Raw genomic sequence first — 19,288 nt, 5'->3', positions numbered from 1 at the left:
CCCCCCCAAGGAAGACAGTCCTCCACGAACTTCTCCAACATGAGTCCTTCCCATGGGCTACAGTTCTTCACGAACTGCTGCAGCATGGGTCCCTTCCATGGGGTCACAAGTCTTGCCAGCAAACCTGCTCCAGCGTGGGCTCCTCTCTCCTCGGGTCCACAGGTCCTGCCAGGAGCCTGCTCCAGCACGGGCTTCCCACGGGGTCACAGCCACCTTCAGGCGCATCCACCTGCTCCGACATGGGGCCCTCCATGGGCTGCAGGGGGACAGCCTGCCTCGCCATGGTCTTCTCCAGGGACTGCAGGGGAATCTCTGCCCTGGCGCCTGGAGCACTTCCTGCCCCACCTTCTTCACTGACCTTGGTGTCTGCAGAGTTGTTTCTCTCACATATTCTCACTCCTCTCTCCGGCTGCAATTGCCCTTGCGCAGCAACTTTTTCCCCTTCTTAAATATGTTATCCCAGAGGCGCTACCACCGTTGCTGATGGGCTCGGCCTTCGCCAGCAGTGGGTCTGTCTTGGAGCCAGGTAGCATTGGCTCTGTCAGACATAGGGGAAGCTTCTAGCAGCTTCTGACAGAAGCCACCCCTGCTACCAAAACCTTGCCACGCAAACCCAATACACCTTTCTTTATCTGGAGCTGAGCTTTCTGCTTCTCTGATGCTGTTTTTGGCCAGGGACTTTAAGAACTTTACACTGATACTTAAATGTCCTGTGTTGTGCTCCCACTGAACTTGCTAATGAGCTTAGGAGGAAACTAGTCTTCATAATTGCCTATTATGGCATTTCGTGTACCCTCCTCTGAAATATTTAATTCTGGCTGCTTTGAAGACAACCATACTGACACTGCTTTTTGTCTGGTCTCACTGCTTCTCTGTTCCTCCTGACTAGCTGCTCCTTATCCCAAATGCTTGTGGTTGGCTGGTTGCTTAGTCTTGTCATGTTTACAGTCCCAGGATCTGGATTACACAAGTCCTGGGAGACTTTTTTTCACACTGGAGCAAGGCTTCTTGGCCAACCTCTGAGATTGCATTCTGGTCTGGAATGAATATGGGATGGTTAAATTGCTGGTTGAGATAGCCCTGGTCTAGCCCGGTAGCTGGGCGAGTTGCTTGTGTGTGCAGAAATCTGTGAGTGTTCTCAGAATTTGGGCTGTTTTGCCAGCTGAGTGCTGTGGCTGCCTCACTGGATTTACCACCATGACAGTGTTAGCAATGAAGCAAAGGTACATAAGGTGCTGTGTTCATTCATTCCTTCTCCTCCATTTCCAGTTGCTCTCCAAGCCCATTTTTTTCCGACAAAACTCAGAGCGGCGGAGTTTCAAACTGCCAGACATACGGAAATTGAGCCGTGATGGGACTGGGTCACCATCCAAAATCAGCCCTCCCTCAACCCCCAGCAGTCCAGACGACACCTTCTTCTCCTTGGGAGACCCTCAGAATGGCAAGAGGAGAAGGAAGATTCCCAAGGTAAATCTAGGGCTTTCTCTCTTTTGCTGCAGGAATGTGAGCATGAGACAATGTTTTCTTTAGTTTCCAATGTGGCATCATTGCAATATAGCTGTGGTCCTGGCAGTTGACTTGACTTGTGTTTAACCCCCTTTCTGCCTGAAGGAGAAGGCTCACAAACATCTCTGCAAGTTTTGCAGAAGTTATTTTCCATCTGAGATGCCGTGATTGTCAGGAGAGATAAAATAAGAAGGCAAAAAAAAGCATTTTAATTTTTGGATAGAAATTGAAGTTTGTCAGAGGGGAAAAAAGCTATTAATATTTTTTCAAAAAACGTACCCCATCATATTTCCTTCTTTGCTTGATGGATAGGACAGTCAGAAATTGTCTGTGTGTTGTGTTGTGGTGTTGTTCCCTCCTGGAAATCTGTTGTTCTTTGCTAGGTCTGATTCATGCATTGGTTGTTTCTAATTCAAGGTAAAGTGTGATTGTAGGTGAACAATGAAAATACTGACATTTGAGTGACAAAAGGAGTTTTCTGTAGTCATGAGCATTTTCTGGAGCAACGTTTCCTACTTCATATTTGGATACAGCATGACTCCATTTCAATTTTATTTTCTTTCAGATCTAGCAGGAAGTGTATTCAATCCAAATGAGGTTTGGCAGCAGTCTGTCTATTGAATGTTTCAAAAACACAGTTATAAACCCACAGTTGCTTATCCCAGTCTTTGCAGGACAAGCAGAGGCTACCAGGGACTGTCTGTAGTGATTTTTTTTCTGAACCCACAGTTTTCATTTGGGGGAAAAGGGATGTGTTTGTGTATCTTTGTTTCCTGGTTGCCAGATCTGTGTTCATGTTTGCATATCTGATTTTTGAATGCCGTCTCTGTATACCTCAGCTCTTCAGGAATGAGCCAAGGACTACAAATGTCTAGGGTTTTCTTTCCCAGTATGCCTACACATCTGTGCATGTTCTTGAGCTCTGTCAGTGTGTTCACACATACTTTTATGTCAACTGGAGGGAAGATTACAAGTGTGCCACTGAGCAGTCTTGCAGAGCAAGCTCAGAACTGAGATTTACTGTGTCAGTGGCAAGATCAACCTGAGACTTGAGCTGGGCAGCTGGGTGGAGGCTGCACTTCCACATCAGAGCATCCTGCCTCTCACTTAAACATTTGGATTCTGAGTTCCCTGACCAAGTGTGTGGTGGGCCTGTCTTACCTTGAGCTCTCAGGACATGTGTGCAGGGATCCCAGACTTTCTGGAATAAATCTGGATGTTGTGGCCATGTCCTGCTGCTCCTGCCTGGGACCTTGACAAGGAGGCAGCTCTGCTCAAGGAGGCTTGGGGAAGCCTGGCATGGTCCTTATGCAACTCTGCTCCCCTTCAGGGGTGGATAGGGAGACCAGAGGCACTGAATGAGCCGCTAAGCCCAGCTATGCCCAACACTGAAATGTCCTCTCTCCTGGTCAGCTGGGAAGCCAGGGATTAGAGGACTTGCAAAGCAAACCACTAGGATAAAGTACTTCAGCATCATTGGCTCCTACCCATCTCAATTTCTTCAGGATTCCTTGTATGATGTGTTTCCCCCATGCTTGGTAATGAAGGCTTTTCCAGCACATCCCATAACAGATGTTAAGGGCATAAAGACATTAGAGTTTGCTGTCGTCCTCCAGCCAGTTTTCTGCTTTCAAACCTGCAGACCAAGGCAGGTTCCCAAGGGACCCTCTGGTGCTCCCTGGAGCCTGGCCCACAGCGTGGAGATGCCTAGGTGAGCACCATCAAGCTCGTACGGCCACACAGTGTGGAAGTGCATTAAGGCCTGGCCTTTCATCAGCCCTTGTTACCTTGGGCTCCTGCCATGCCAGCATGACTGTACTGCTTCTGTACCAGAGTGAAGGTAGCCCTTGGCAGCACAGGTGCAGGTTGCTGTGCAAGGTTAGATGCTGGTAATTGTCAGTTCTGGGCCATCAAATGAAGAGTTTCAATATGGCCAGGGTTGGGAAACAGAGCACTTTGCATGAAATGCTAACTTACTTTCTTGCCCAGGGAGGAAAATAACCTTGTTTGTTTGTTTGTTTGTTTGCTGAGCAGCTTGTGTTGAAAATCAATGCCATTTATGAGGCACGAAGGGGAAAGAAACGTGTCAAGAGACTATCGCAGTCTACAGAGAGCAATTCAGGGAAAGGTAAAGGAACTTTGAATCATCATACATCTAAGACTTTTTGAGGACTTGTCTTAGAGTTTAGGCTGGCTTAGTGATTTATTTGATGTTTTCTAGCGCTTCTTCCAGTCCAGGGTGAGATTGAGTTGGGGCTTCCACCCTTTCTTTTGGGAAGATAAGGGCTGTTCCTCTGCCCAAAAGACTTTCATAAAATGGAACTTTTTTTGTTTTTCTTGGTTCGTTTTCATTCCATGGCTTTACATGATAACCTTATAGGTCGCACCAAAAACGTCCCCCCTTTTTGATGTTTATTTCTGGAACAGGCTGGAAGCTTTGGAGAGGAATGTTCTGTCCAAAGAGACTGATTTGTTGAGATCAAAATATTTTGTGGGAATGTGTCACTTTAGTGAACTGTCCAATGGAAGATACTAGATTTTGAAACAATCCTGGTTCCTTCAGCATCCTAATAAACAAATAGCCTCAGTTGGGAATCAGGGTTTCTAGACTTGACTGTAGGATTGTCTCCATTATAGCAAGATTGAGACTTTCAGCCTCCTACTGTCGATAACAACTTGCCAGAAGTGTTCAGGTACTTCAGAGCAATTACTTTTAAACATCTCATCTCTGTAAAACTCAAAATTACGTCTTTCCAGCACAGTATTTTTTTCCAAAACATCCTAATTTCCAGCAAAAGGTGACCACCAGCTCTATTTGTTTCCCACAATTACTTGTTACTGTTTATCCTATTTTATATAGGATATACACCCACAGGGTGGATGAGTGTGCTTATATGAACCTTCAGGGGAAGCATCCCGGACTTGTCTCTACATCATTTTTTATACCCCTCCCTGAAGCATCTAAGGCATCATTGACAGAAGCAGGCTATTGGACCACATAGACCTTGAGTCTGATTCAGTCTGGCAGTTGGGTTTTTTTTGTTTGTTTGCTTGGTTTTATCCCTTGTCCCGCAAACTACTGCATATTAATCAGTATTTTGCCTTGGTGTTGTGCTCATACAGACTTGGATAAAATACTGCTCTGGCGTTTTATTCTTTGTGCAACTCTTTTGGCTGTGCAAAATTGATTTTGTTGTTTGTTTTTTTTATTATTCCCTGACTGAATGAGAAGATACCAAGGTTGGTAAGAATTGGAAGGTACCAAGGGTATGTGCACCCTTGAAAATAACAAGGCCCTTGGGTTCTACTGTCTTCCCCCTGAAGTTGCCAGGCCTGGCTTTCTCATGCCAGTGATGAGAAATGCATAGTTATAAATAGGCTTTACTTAATTCATCTTCCCCTTTCTTTTTTTCCTAGTTACAGATGAAAACAGTGAATCAGACAGCGATACTGAAGAGAAGCTGAAAGGTAAGGGAAATGTGTGAAAGGAGCAAATGACTCCTGATAAACTCTGCTCTGAGATCCTGGGTCAAGATCTCTCCTCTGTGTTCTGCTTTCGGAGAAGGAGCTTGTTTCCACTCAGAACACAGTGAGAAATCAAAGATCTCAATACTGCAGGAGAAAATCCATGGGCTGAGGACTATAGAAGTCCAAAACAAACATCTGTTCCAATTTCCATCAAAGCTCTTTGCACTGACTTTCCTAGGAGGTGGCTTGGAAATACAGTGAGGTTTTTCTAAGTACACAGTCACAAATGTGTGACCAGGCTGACAGAAGCAGTATTGCGTGGGACAGGGTGTTTAGAAACCCCATTACATGTTTACTAAGGGGAAAAAACCACCAGCCAGACTGGCTAGCTAGGAAAACAGAATTGCACTATATGATTTATTGCTAGTTAAACTCTTCTGCATTGGCTGAGTTGGGATAGAGTGCTGCATTGCTTGCTTCACTCCGGTAGAGCTATGGTATACTGGTCTCCATAATACTCTTCTGAAACCTTCTTGTACTGGTAATTAGCCGTATGACATGCTGGTGGCATTACAGTCTTTTGGGAATTTATATGGCAAATTCAGTCCTGGCACAGTTAGAATGCAAGATGGAAACTCCCTCAGATTCACAAGTTTCCTGACTCACATGCACACCTGATCTGGGTAGCAGGTCAGTTCCCAAGCTGAAAAGACAGGCATAAGCAGCAGTTCCCACTCTGTGTCAACCGCAGTGCGTTGTGCTTAGGAGTGTTCGTCCTCTTTCAGGTTTTTAGAACAGAAATCTCAGACTGAGTTCCCTCTTGTGAGCACAGCTTCCCACACAAGAACTACTGCATGCTCTTGCTCTCCTCTGCATTGGGAAATCTTTTATCTGTACTGCTGTGTTAGCAAGATCAAGCTGAAAATTGCTGCCACCGCCTACCTTTTGACAGGTTCTCAGGCTAGCCTGGAGACGGGGAGAGAGGGTTTGTGCCCAGATTGCACAGAAATTACATTCACAACTGTCTTTAAACACAATGTTGTGAAATATAGTCCATGTTCAGATGTAGCTGAGAAAGACAGTGTAGATGTGGCCAGGAAGACTCAAACTCTTGTCTGTTACTGGTTGCCATAGTGAATCATGTGCATCACCCTGGGTTTCTCTGTAACGTCTGTATAACTGCAGCTAGCAACTGCCTAGAGAGGAAATGATGGAGGTCGTGTGAAGTCACCTCAAATCCAACAGCATGGACTCTGAACAATATCCAGATCCGTACCTGGATATATAGTGACTGTAGAAGTCTACATAAACTGTGAACAGGAGCTCTGGCACTTGCTGTTTGCTCTACCTACACCTGTATTTTGCTATATGCCTTGTTGAACTGTCGACTTTCCTATTTTTAAATAGGAAAGTGAGATGATTTAGCAAGTCTCTTTTATCTGGGACTTTTGATTTTGTATGTTTTACTTAACAGACCAAACACACCAGCCAGTTACCTCTGCTTAGCAAATTACTTTACATCATCTGAGACAAAGTAAATCATCAGACAGCAATCATCAGACTGCATATAGAGCCATAAGTGCTGACCCTTGGGAAGGAAAAATGTTCAAAGACAAACTCTGCCATGATGACAGCAGTACAATCCTGGTATCTTTAGTAGGTCGCACAGAATATAAACAATGCAGAGCTTGAGCGAGCTTTTCAGAAGTGCTCAGCATTGCTGCGACACTGCTCCTTTTGAAGTCTCTGGTAAAACAGAAACCACTTCTGAAAACTTTTGAAGAATTACAGCCTTAGAGCAAATAGCATAATAGGTGATGAGAGAAAGGAGTCTAAACCAGCTTTCCAGGGCTTTAACTGTCCAGGGATTGTTACGCTCCCTGATTTAAGAGGCACCTCAAGATTGCTTTAAATTATATTGTCTGGAATAGTCCATGAGTGGTACAACTTTACTAGATAAAAGGTCAAGGGTCTGTCCTAAAGTGTATACCATCTCTCAGGAAGCCCTGTCTCCCAAGCAGACATCTTATGTATTTGGAGTTCCCGCAGTATCCCTGTGGTTGCCGTTTCTGTCAAAACGTTGCTTTGCCACCCGCATTCACAAAAAGCACAGTTGTGAGAATGTGCTGTAGTCTCTGCTTGTAGTTAATTCTTTCTTTCTTTTGTAGTAGGGGTAAGGGAGACATCATGCAGATTTAATTTGGGATGCGACTGTAAAACAAAGCAAGGGGGTGGTCTTAGGGAATCTCATCTGGTCTCTTCTCAGCAGGCAGCTTTTCATTACTTTCCATGCTGGAATGTTTATTGTCCCACAGCTCATGTGTGTTGCAGTTACAGCTTGCTTGGCAGTTTTTCTTGTTTTCCCATTGTCTTGGGTGAACTTGTAGAAACATGGTCCTGAGAGATTAGTTTTAGGCATAGGAAGGACTGGCATGAGCCAGCCTTTTTCATTTGCACCTCTTTTCACTTTTTTTTGTTGTTGGCCTACAGCCCAGCCTGCATTACTGAAGCTGGGAGTCCCCAGCGTTACTCAGCCAATGGAGCCCTAGCCTGACCCAAGTGCTGGTCTTGTAAAACCATGGGGATTGCTACCCACAGCCTCCTCTGAACAAAGATGATCAATCACCTAACTGTGCTGGCTTTGAAAGATGCATAAATGAATGCTAGGATGAATGCCCAGACATTATCTGTTACACCATGTCCCATACAGATCTCAGTTTGGGTTGTCTTCAGCTGTAAAAGCTATCCATGAAATCCTTCTGCTGCCAAAGCTCTTCAGGGTGATGGCACTCACAAGATTACGTCCCGTCTCTGTCAATATTTATAGTGCAGCTTCCAAATGGTTCCCACCTTTTACTTAGCCACTGACAAAGTAAATGCAGTGAGGTGGTTTCGAGTTTATCCGTAAGTCTCTGCAAAGCACTGTTGGTGCTCTGTGCAAAGAGCTAGACAAAATCACAATCGCTAATCTTTTTCTTTGTAGCTCACAGCCAGCGCCTGGTACATGTGAAATCTCGCCTGAAGCAAACCCCGCGGTACCAAACCTTGGAACGGGACTTAATTGAATATCAAGAGAGGCAGCTGTTTGAGTACTTCGTCGTGGTGTCACTGCACAAGAAGCAGGCTGGGGCTGCCTACGTCCCTGAGGTTACCCAGCAGTTTCCATTGAAGGTGCGGTGCCTGTTGGGAAGGTCTGGCTGACATGTCTCAGATTGCATGGTGCACTTGCACAGCTGGAGAAGCCGCAGCTTCTCTGTTGACCGCACATTATATCAGTAACCCCTCTGCTGTGTCAGTGTTCAGTGAGACTGAAGATACAGAGACTGCAGTCAACCCCTCGAGAATTGTCATGGTATTCCTCACTGTTGAAAGAGCAGCTGATTTAGATCTTTTGCTGCCCTTGGCTGTGACTTTTATGTAGCTATTCACTTTCTCCCCCTTTTCTCTTTAAAGAAAACCAACACTTGGGAGAAGACACGTGTTCTTAAAGGGAAGGCACAGCTTTCACCAATAGTCTAGCTCAAAACAGGGAACGAGGCGTGGGAGAAACACAAAGCCAGTTTGACAGTGTGTTTGTAAATGGGATGTAACAAGAGCTCCCCTCAGAATTCAGTTCTCTTGCCCTTTGCTGGAATATGTGTCCCACATTGGAGGCACAATATAGTAGGGGCAGGTGCTGCAGGTGCAAGGCTTGGTGGAACTGGGAGCAGAGAGTTACTTTGAGATACCTAAAGATTAGGTGAGCCAGAATCACGGAAATTTTAATATCTTCCAGGCAGAAGCTTAGCCTCTGTCATCACCTCTTCATTTGTCACAGGAAAAATATTTGAAGTCATTCCATCCCCACATGACTAATTGGAAACATTCCTTCTCTCTGTTCTGCTAGCTCGAGCGCTCGTTCAAATTCATGCGCGAGGCAGAAGATCAGTTGAAAGCTATTCCCCAGTTTTGCTTCCCTGATGCAAAGGACTGGGCCCCCATCCATCAGTTTGCCAGGTAAGTACTGTACTTTGTATCCTGATTCATGAGAAACAGATTTATATATCAAGCTAATTAAATGTGAGAGCTGCTACAGTAAAAAATTGGGCAGAGCCCTGAGCGGGCTGTATTGGAAATGCAAAAAGATTGTGGGTTTATTGGGTTTGTATGTCAGAGACTTTTAATGTGGGTGATGGGTATCTTGTCATTCTGGTTTCTCTTTCTGCAGTGAGACGTTCTCATTTGTCCTGACGGGGGAAGATGGAAGCAGGCGATTTGGATACTGTAGGAGGCTGCTGGTAATTATCCCTGTTTTCTTCTTTTCCTAGAGGTGCAGCCTTCTGTGGGGTTGGTGTTACTGGCACCCACTCCAGAAAGTGGAAAGCTGCTACTCTTCTCTTTCTGCTCAGTGCCAAAGTCCCTCTCTGAGTACCACCCTCCACTCCAGGCATAGCTCTTTTACTTTTACTTACACCAGTGCTTAACGTTACGACCATGGACTGTTGTTTCACCACTAAGCTGAAGATAGGATTTGTCTCCCTTAGGTTTAGATAGCTACTAAACAGTTGCCTAAACCTGTGCTAGTCCTGTAGGCTGAGTTGTCCCTGTAGAGCATTATGCCCTGCCTTAGTCATTTGACTTAGGAAGGTTGGGATCATACTGTGGACGTGCCCATTTCTCCCCACTGTTTCTAGCGTACCAGGGTTTGAGCCAGACTTAAGGTATTGTCATCAGCAGCATGCTGTCAAATGTCTGCCAGTTTCTGAGCCAGCCAGCGAGCTGCAGAACTAAGAGACCGGTCATTCTGTCTCTGCAGTAGTTATAACTCTGACATTTTCTTGGTGTTTTTTGTGTGTGTATTTGCGTTTGTCTTGAAAGCCCAGTGGGAAAGGGAAGCGTCTCCCAGAAGTTTACTGCATTGTGAGTCGCCTTGGATGCTTCAATCTCTTCTCTAAGGTGAGGGGGGAGAGAGAGGGAATTTGTCCTGTAGGCCAAGAGGGACTACAAAGTGAAGTCAACATCAGAAGAATGGGGATCAGGGAAGCTGATGGCTGAAGAAAGGGCCTGAAGGCTGAAGAAAGGGCCTGAAATGGTGTTGGCAAGGCAACTGCATGCTAATTCCAGAACCTAGCAAAAACACAGTTAAAAGGAAAACTAGATTGTCAGCTGTTGCCTTGTTCCTTCAGCAGAACTACCAGAACACAAGCACTGAGAGATTAAAAAGTGGAGTCCTGACTCTGAGGGTGGTGGGGAGTTTGCAAATTGTAAGCTTTTGGGTTTCTCTTGCTGAAGGAAATTAAGGGTCTTCAACTGCACCTTTTACCTTCTTCCTTATGATTCAAGGCTCCATGTCAATGCTGGGTTAAGGAGAGAACATAGATGCTGGTGCACTTTATTCCTGGTATTACCTTCCTCCTCGTGATTTACTTGGTTTTGTGTCTTCATGCGTTTATTTCAGATCTTGGATGAGGTTGAGAAGAGGCGAGGCATTTCCCCTGCCTTGGTGCAGCCTCTCATGAGGAGCGTCATGGAGGCACCTTTCCCAGCTTTGGGCCGGACAATTACAGTCAAGAACTTCTTGCCAGGCTCAGGAACAGAGGTAAAGATACAACCCGAGAGAGAGGGAGACTTAGGCCAGCAAATGGTGCAGGACTGGCGACTGGAAGTTGGGACTGTGACATAGCACTGGGGATCTTCAAGGACAGATTATCTGGCAACTGTGTGGAGAAACTAGGGAGTGAAAGAGGGGACTGGAGGGGATGGCATGGAGACTTCAGTGACCTCAGAATCAAAAGGGAAATCATATGGTAAAAATATATGTAAGGACACAGCCATGCTAATATGGCAAAATGAAACAGGGTGTTGGCCTTGAGGCCGAGTGGCACAGGCTGGCGGGCCCCGTGCTGCACAGCACATGACCTTGGATCTGCTCAAGGCCCCCCACGCTTAACTTCCTGAAGACAGGATTCATAGCATGTGCTCCAGCATCCTTAATACAGAACCACTGTTCGTGTGGGACAGGGCACAGGGTTCTGGTCAAAAAATACCTGAAACCACACAAGGGCAATGTTGCAGCCTTTCAGAATGGCCTTTTCACAGCATCGAGGTGAGGGTACGTGTTGCATCTCCCACAGTGTGGTGTGAGGACAGTGGGAGGGGTTTTAAGGGTGCAGAGCTTTTGGGGTAGCATTGAAGGACTGTGGGAGGGTGGAGGGAGCCAAATTGAACGTAGTCTTGTTGGGCATGGTATGCCTTGAACGTGAGAGAGAGGGAAGTGAGCGAGTTGATTGAAGTTTTGTCTGAGGGCTTTCAGCATAGCACTACATGATGACATTCTCCTCAACCAAACTGAAAACAGTCCAAACTAAATGAAATTACTGCAGAGTACATGCATAGCTGGTTAAAAATCGGCACTCGAGGAGTAGAGTCCCAATGGTGTGCTGTCAGGCTGTGAGAATGTTTCGGCTGTTTTGTTTCTAAGATCCTTAATGTTCATTAATTAGCTGGTTGATGACATAAACCCTACAATTACACAATGGGTAGGTGACAGATTGGGATGGGTTGCAAGCACTTTGGAGAGTAAGGGATTAAAATTCAAAATGACCTTGCTAAATTGAAGGTTTGGTCTGAAATTCAATATGGACAAAAGCAAAATGCTGAGAAGAAGAAATGAGTAGTCTAATACAACATGGAAGTAACTGAGAGCGCAACAGTACTTTAGAAAAGGATCTGGTGGTATAGTGGGCCATAAAGTGAGCAGAAGTAACAGTATGGTATTATTTAAACAAACTCCTGCATTGTGAAAGAAAGTGAAGGGATTAATAATAAATAAAAGCAGCTTTTCTGCTTTCCAGCATTGGTGGAAATTTATTTAGAGTATCATTTTCCAAAAAATGCAAACACTAGGAGAAAGCCCCAGAAGAGTAGTTCCACTTACTAAGTGATTTAGAAAATACAGGCAAAGCTTGAGAAAATTGTTTGCTTAATATAGAAAACAAAGGATAAAGGAGGGCACGTGATAATAACCTTCCAATAGTCAAGAAGTTTCCTACAGAGAGGAAGGTGACCAGTCATTCTGAGTCTATACTGAGAGTAAGACAAGTAGTTGAAGTGATTTGCCACTGACATGTTTCAGCTGCAGGCTTGGTGTTGGTAAGGTCTAGTTCAGAACTAGAGTAATTTTCTTGAGGGATTCATGAAATGTGTGATGTTGGAGGCTTTCAAGAACAATTCAGATAAGCATCTGCCTAAGATAAGGAGTATGAAGTGCTAAGGTGCTGTGACAGGAATTATTTAAGTAGATATGAACAAAGAAAAATGCCCACAGGCTGCTCTTTTCTGTAACTGATAAAAAAAATTTATAGTCAGAAGGTTAGGCATCCAGATTCTTGCAGTAAAAAACATAAATAAATCGTAACTGTAAAAATAAGAGTGCAGATTTGAAAGGCTCCGTGCCATTCTGCTGCTTGAATGCCAGAAAGCCTGGAAACCACTCCTAGCTGGACACAAATTGGTTTTCCTCCCGATGAAGAGCTCCCTGTCCTCAGTCCAGTGGGGAGAACTTGTGGTTGGTCTCATGCTGTGCCCATTGGATTGGACTCTGGATTGTCTTCAGCTTCATCTGGAAGAAGGATTTGTGGGAGGTAACACAAGGAAAGACTGTTTGAGGGCTTAACGCTGTGCAGTGTTCAGCAGCACAGTCGGTAGTGCTTGTTAGCTATCCATGCTTGCCACAGTATGGGTGGACAGCGAGAGCTGACCTGTGGTCTTTTTCTCTCCAACAGGTCATCGAGCTGCGGCGGCCTCTTGACTCCAGGCTTGAGCATGTTGATTTCGAGTCCTTGTTCACATCCCTCAGCGTCCGGCACCTGAGCAGAGTCTTCGCCTCCCTGCTTCTGGAAAGGAGGGTGATTTTTATCGCAGACAAGCTCAGGTACCCTCTTGCATTTCCTTAAACAAAATGCTGCCAAGGAAGGAAGACTGAGAAGACTGCAGTGACTGATCCCTCTGCCTTGTTCTTTTTTTTCTTCTCCGCTCTTTTCCAACTTCTTATCTGATGTGAGTAGGGCTGTACTTCCCAGGAGTGGGGAACTCAGGCTATGCACCATAATTTCGCTTTGCAACTTGCAAAAAGCATGCTGCATCTCGTCCCCGAGGAGAACCAAATTCCCTTTCCTCCAGATGGTTTTAGAGCAGAGGCCTGGTGCTAAATAAATGAAACCCCTCCTTTTGCTCCATGATACTGCAGTGTTCCCCGCTGAGCTGTGCTGGAGTTTCCAAGGATCAAGCTTCAGGCAGAGATCACCATCCCTTCTGGGTTGTTCCCTGATGTCACAAAGTCTTCTTAAATCTGCAGCTTGTATTTTAGTATCGGTTCCTAAAGACTTTTTTCTTGTGAGAGATGAAAGTAAAGGATGCAGTGAGGGGGAATGAGACGGAGGACTTCCCTCTTCTATTTTGAATCTGCTCAATTCATGCGTTTTGGTAAGGGGGCGGTTAATTTTGTTGTTTGCTCTCCTAATTATGAAAATGGGCCCTGGTTTCTTTAAGATCTTGTGCAGCTGGTGGCTGGCAGCTCTCCAGCCCTTGAAGCACTTGAGGATGCAGGGAGGAGAGTTCTCCAAGGCTGGGGAAAGAAAAGCTGCCTGGATGAGTAATGACACTTAGGAGCACGCTCAGGTTTCAGGAGTGTATGATGCCCCTAAGCTGTCTGTTTTCACAACTTCCAGCCAGCAGGCTGCAGCTCTGGGACTGAGCACTGGGGCAAAGGATGGGGAGGCCCCTTCTACAGGAAAGTTAAGGGAAAAATTCATCCTGCAGGGATCCAGGGCTCTTTGCAGGCAGAGCTCAGGCAGTCTCATCACAGGAATAGGAAGGCTGGAGAGAGGGGAGGCTGTAGCATCCAGGCAGCACTGGCTGCTTGCAGTTTTTGGCAGCTGCCTTGGGTCAGAGAGGGGAAGATTTGCCTCTATAATCACTGATGCATTATATGCGTAGATATTGAGTATACTCGATGCTTAAGCCACACATTTCATGCAGAGCATTTAGACTTGCATTGAAAATGAGAGAATTCATCCAAATACTGTACTTCTACATAGCATATATGATTTATGTGATAATTTATGATGACAGGCTTTGTTTTCAAAGGTTTTTCTCCTCCTCTGTAGGGCAAATTTTGCATTACAGAAAATCTGTTAAGGATGCAGATGACGTTGTAATCTCTACATGAGGGCTAGGTGGTAAGAGTAAATGGTAGGGAATGTGTGGGGTTTTTTTAAGGCATCACTTTAGAATGCACCTTTATTTACCAGATCTTTTCCTATCACATCTTTATATGACAGCACATCACCATGTATTCTGAGCATGGTGTGTGTTACAGAATATCTCTAATTCAAAGCACTTCAATGGGTTTTGGTGGGTTTTTTCCTCCTGTATGTTTTGTCCGTATATCCAGGGTCCTTAGGAATAAGTCCAGCTGCCCAGGCCTGTAAAAGAGAATGGGAGAGAGCTATAGAATCACGGTTTCTAGAATCTCTAAATATACCATAAAAAGCTTTCTTCTGTGAAAAAAAGAATTGTCACGTTTTAAAGATCCAGGGTCTGCTAGGCCACAGGGCTCAGATTCAAATATTTACCATAGATTTGCCAGCTCTCTACAAGACTTTTAATATTTGATGTTTCTGAGAAGAGCTTGCTCTGAGCAATTTCAGGAGAGTTTTTTTCTTTTCCTGTAACAAAATATGAAGTTTCTCTGGCTCATTTTTGTGGAAAAAAATCTTGAAAATGACCCCACAGGACCGTAAAGGCTTGAAAAACAGAAAACAAAGAAAATAACCCTCAAAATTAAGTAAACTATTGTATTTTAATCCAGTCCAGTGGCTTGAGTGCACTGGATTGGTGAGCCTTTCATAAGGTCAACAGTCTCTTCTACTTGTTGGTGGAAATTCCATGTTTTGAAAGCTGATGGTATTGTAGATACAGGATCTTTTCTCCAAATGATACTTTTCCTGGGACAGGAACACATTGAACTCAATGAATATTAAGTAGTATTTACTTTAGGGGTGAAAATGCCAATTTCAGAGGAAAGAAAAGAATCACTTTTTGGCAATAGCTTAAGAGAAGAAAAAAAATTATAAAAGCAGCTGTTGGAAACTGCTCAGAGGTTAGGAATGCTAGAAATAATCCAGCTGAGATGGATTAACGGGTAGAGTGCAGGTGACATGGTGAAAGATGCATAGTAAATTACATTTATCATTCATCTTTGCAGTTCTTCATGTGAGCACTATCAATAGCTATCTGTACGTGTGTGTAAAGGTGTGTCTGGATGTGAGTGACAGAGAGAATGATGTATGCAATTTATTTACGTGTTTTAATTGCTATAAAATCAGTCTGTGGGAAAAGAAAGCTTGAAAGGTCTCTTGCCAAATACTGTGTGAACTGTGAAATGTTTTCAAGCTAAGCCAAAAAATGCATCTAACAAGTGTACAGCAAGTGAAATACTTTGTGTTTTCCATCTTTAGAATGAACATTGAGTGTTTTTTAAAGACCTGTCAATCCAAAGCTTGGCAGCGGAAAAGGAAAGAATTTGGTTTATTAGTTTTTGGGTGGTTTTTTTCCCCTGTATCACTATGGAAACTGGAGTATACATTGCCTCTCAACCCAGGAAAATGACTTTGTTAAAACTATGTTGGTCTGTGTAGTCTTCCCTAGCTTTTGTTCGCTTCTGCACTGTAAACTTTAGTCCTGGGGCAGTGGAGGCCGTGGCACGGGTTAGGCACTGCAACACGAGAGCTGCTTTTGTTTCCAAGTGATGCTGCCTGGCATGCAGTTTGAGGCACTGAAGACCAACATTTTAGAAGGCGTCTTCCAAATAAAAGTGGCCTGATTTCACAAGGTACCTAGAGCGGGGCAGTTTTTGCTGGCCTGAGGGGGAGTTGTGTTAGATTCAGAGGGCTTTTTAAATCAGGAAAACTTAAACAGGCTTAAAATCAAGGCAACCTTTTTCCAGATCTCCTCAAAAGCCTGTTGTGGATCTGACCAACTTGAGCAATTGCCTCTGTCCCTGCCAGAAACCACAGCTGTGTCAACAACACAAAGTGGTCATTGTTATCAAAAGCAGATCTGAAAGAATTGGAGTAGACACTTTAAATGTGGTCATCCCCAGTAAAAGGTACTTAATCATCAAAAAGAAGCCTTTTCCATGTGCTACAAAAACAGTCTGATCTGGGACTGCGAATCCCAGCCTCCCAGATTTCTCCTTTTTGTATTGTGGTTAGGGAGAAGAATAAACCCAATGATGAAGTTTGGATGTCAGATAATGGCGTTGTTTCTTCAGAGCATCTTAATGCTTGCTTCTTCACCTGCACTAACCTGCCACCTTGGTAGGAGGCAGTGACGGTCCCCACCCAGCTGGTGGAACTTGGCATCGTCCTGGTGGGATTTGCAGCCACGCTGCGCGAAGTCATGGGGCAAAGTTTGGAAGCTCCTGCGCCTGTTAAATGTTGTAAACCAGATCTGCGATCCATCATAAGTAAATCCAGATGTGACACAGTGTCAGAAATCCAAAGGTGTTTGTAAAATGAATCCTACTGTAGCAGAGCTTATAAAAAAGAAAAGAAAAAAACACGTAATCAAACCGTCTTAAATTGCCAAATGCCAGCATATTTTCAGCAGTTTGGTTAGTTCAGGGAACAATGGCCTTCCTGGTATTAAACTCCAAAAGGCTGATTGATTCAACAGTGCTTTTCAGAAACCATTAAGTATCCTAAACCCAAAGAGGAATTCAGCCTGGGGGGCTTTTTAGTATAGGTGCTTGCCTTTGGAGCAGAAAGCTGGAAACCCTGTAGTCAGTCTAAAATTTGGGAGGAAAGCAACCAAACCAAGCAGCCAGTATCCTTCCTTAGAAGCTGTTGCAAGCTGTCAGGGTGTCTTTTTAGAGCAAGTCAAGCTAGTCTTGGAGCAAGTTTTCCCAGGAGAGGAAGAAGAGTTTCTATGTAGTTGCAGCTGTTGTGTTTGGATTCTGTATTGGCCACCTCTGTTCAAGGTGGCTACCAAGAAGCAGCTGCTTCATAGGGTGCTGTGTGGTAGGTTTTTGCATAGGATGCTGCATGGTGGGAAGGCCTATTGTTCGAGCAAACAAATGTCACAAATTGCTGCAATATCATTGTTCTGACCAAGGGGGTGCTCAGCCAGAGAGATCTTTGTGTTAGCCTGTATCCAAATCAGCCCTTTAGGGAGGGATCTGACACAGTTCTTTGTGTACATCAATACTTTTCAGCCTCTATACTAGCGATATCTCGGTCTCTCCTGCAAGCTCCTGTGCAAGTGACATCAGACATGCAGCTCAGCCATGTTCCCTACAGGAGGCTGAGTGAACCCATGAAAATGTGCTCAGGATCTTGAAAGTGTACTTTATAGACCTGCAGTATTTTAAGCATTACCTGTTGAAACCAAAAGCCTTAACATGTGGTGTCTGTGTCCCATTTGAACAACTGGCATTGAACTTCTGTGGCAGAGCACACTGCAATCCCATTGGGTAGATCTCTTCATTCCTGGTGGCATCTGGAGTGCACCAAGCAAAACACAGCACTGGGTCGGTATTATTCCAATGGCAGCAGTCGTCATCGTGGTTATGGTGCATACGTCCTGGGATATGAGGATTTCAGTAGGGACACTGGCTGTAGCTACCCAAAGGCTTTGGCTGCCTGTTTGGTATAAGAGCCCTCAAAGGGCTGACCAACACTGAAATAGTTAGTGCTTTGAGAGTGCATTAAACTGTTCTCGTTGTGTTGTGCATATCAACTGTGGTTGATTCTGTGCACATCTCACAGAAAGAGGCATCCAGCTTGAGCAGTGCCCAGAACTTCAGTGGCCATATTCACCTTCTACACAGAGGGGTACCTGCTGTATTACGACTGTGGTGTAGTTCAGGCAGTCTCCACCATCGCTGCTCTCTGAGGAGCACACGGTCACACAGATGGCATAAAAGGAATTTATCATACTGGATTCTTTTGCAAGGCTCAGTAGCCGTGGTGTGAATTGGCAGTCCCTTAGTGCTCGGTGCAGTGCCGTGTGCAAGAGAAGGAGGGAGCTTAGGCTTGAATCATTCCAAAGGACCACGGTTCTGCTGGGCTCCTGGCAAGCTGCAGCTCCCTGAGAGCAAGTCTGACTGAATCACATGCAGAAGAGGCACCTCAGTGTTACCTCCTCTGTGTCTGAACTGCTCTGCCTTCAAAGGAGGCTCACAGACCTCAACCCTATTAGTTTTGTTCCCTGACAATGTCTTCCACAGTGAGAAATGTTTCAGAGCAGAGATCTAGGATTTATCCTGGAGGTGATGAGGCATTCACAGATGGAAAGATGGAAGGGGAAGCTTTCTTTTTTACTTCCCACAGCGTTGTGCATACAATTTCAGACTTACACAGCTCTGTCTATGGCTTCCACTAACTGGACCTCAGCCATCTTTCCTCCCACTTAATCTCTCACATACCATGTGTACTCGCTGGGACTTGAGAGCAGGGTTAAGGGAAGAACAAGCCACCATAAATATAGTAGGAGACAGCATGCCGTAATATCTCACCATGCCATAAATAACCATGTACTTCAGCTACTCACTGTTCCTCTGTGGAGCTACCTGGAATCACAGAGATCCTTTCCCTTGGTTTTCAAATACTGTCTACAAAGGCAGTTCCCACCTTTAGGCAGGAAAGTTGGATGTGCCTTCAAGATCGAGGATTTGTGACAAAGGTGAAACTTCTAATACTTCCACCTTCAACCTCTCTTCAAAGAAGAGGAAGTCCAGCGGTGGTGGTCTAAGAGCAATGCCACAGTGCTGCACACAAGTGATGAAAGGAGTTCTTTCAGCTTTCACCATGATGTTGTTGTGGTCACTATTGGTGCTATTATCAGTCAGAAATTGAGGAGTGGAAAATACACTCTGCAGTAATGGTGGGGAAGAGAAGCCTCTGCTTTTGCATCTGCTAACTTGGCCTGAAACGTGTGGGTGTACAAGTAACACTGCCTTGAAGGAGACAGTTTTTGAAGGATCTCATTAACTTGGAGTGCACTTCTAAGATGACACACTTACTTTTGTTGCAGTTCCTTTCAAGATTCGCTTGTATGAAAGATACAAGAAAAATAATCTACTCTGATATTGTTCCCACATTTTCTCTGGGTGTTTTGGTTTTTTTTTTGGTAAGTGTCCCTGTTTCTTACCAGCTCTGCATTTTCTCATTTTTTAGGTTTTGTTTCTCTCAGATTCATTATCTACCTTGCATGTGTGGTAGACACAGCAAGACATGGGCTTGCTGATAAGGGCCGGCACAGCTTGAGAGCG

At 44.7% G+C, this 19,288-nt stretch overlaps 1 protein-coding gene across 1 annotated transcript in view; it reads left to right on the top strand.

Annotated features, from left to right (window-relative positions):
• The window catches only part of DENND2A (DENN/MADD domain containing 2A), a 37,707-nt gene that overhangs the window by 10,368 nt on the left and 8,051 nt on the right, over positions 1-19,288 (top strand). The window contains exons 5-13 of the mRNA XM_009577745.1: positions 1,270-1,467; positions 3,541-3,634; positions 4,924-4,974; positions 7,958-8,145; positions 8,861-8,970; positions 9,182-9,251; positions 9,832-9,909; positions 10,412-10,552; positions 12,738-12,886. Of these exons, the coding sequence (XP_009576040.1) occupies positions 1,270-1,467; positions 3,541-3,634; positions 4,924-4,974; positions 7,958-8,145; positions 8,861-8,970; positions 9,182-9,251; positions 9,832-9,909; positions 10,412-10,552; positions 12,738-12,886 (1,079 nt within the window). The remainder of the gene's footprint in view (positions 1-1,269; positions 1,468-3,540; positions 3,635-4,923; positions 4,975-7,957; positions 8,146-8,860; positions 8,971-9,181; positions 9,252-9,831; positions 9,910-10,411; positions 10,553-12,737; positions 12,887-19,288) is intronic.

This window comes from Fulmarus glacialis, unplaced genomic scaffold (assembly GCF_000690835.1).
Source record: "Fulmarus glacialis isolate BGI_N327 unplaced genomic scaffold, ASM69083v1 scaffold5470, whole genome shotgun sequence".
In the NCBI taxonomy this organism is placed as follows: domain Eukaryota; kingdom Metazoa; phylum Chordata; class Aves; order Procellariiformes; family Procellariidae; genus Fulmarus; species Fulmarus glacialis.
The sequence above is the reverse complement of the archived record's forward strand: the minus strand, read 5'-3'. Positions and strand labels throughout refer to the sequence as shown.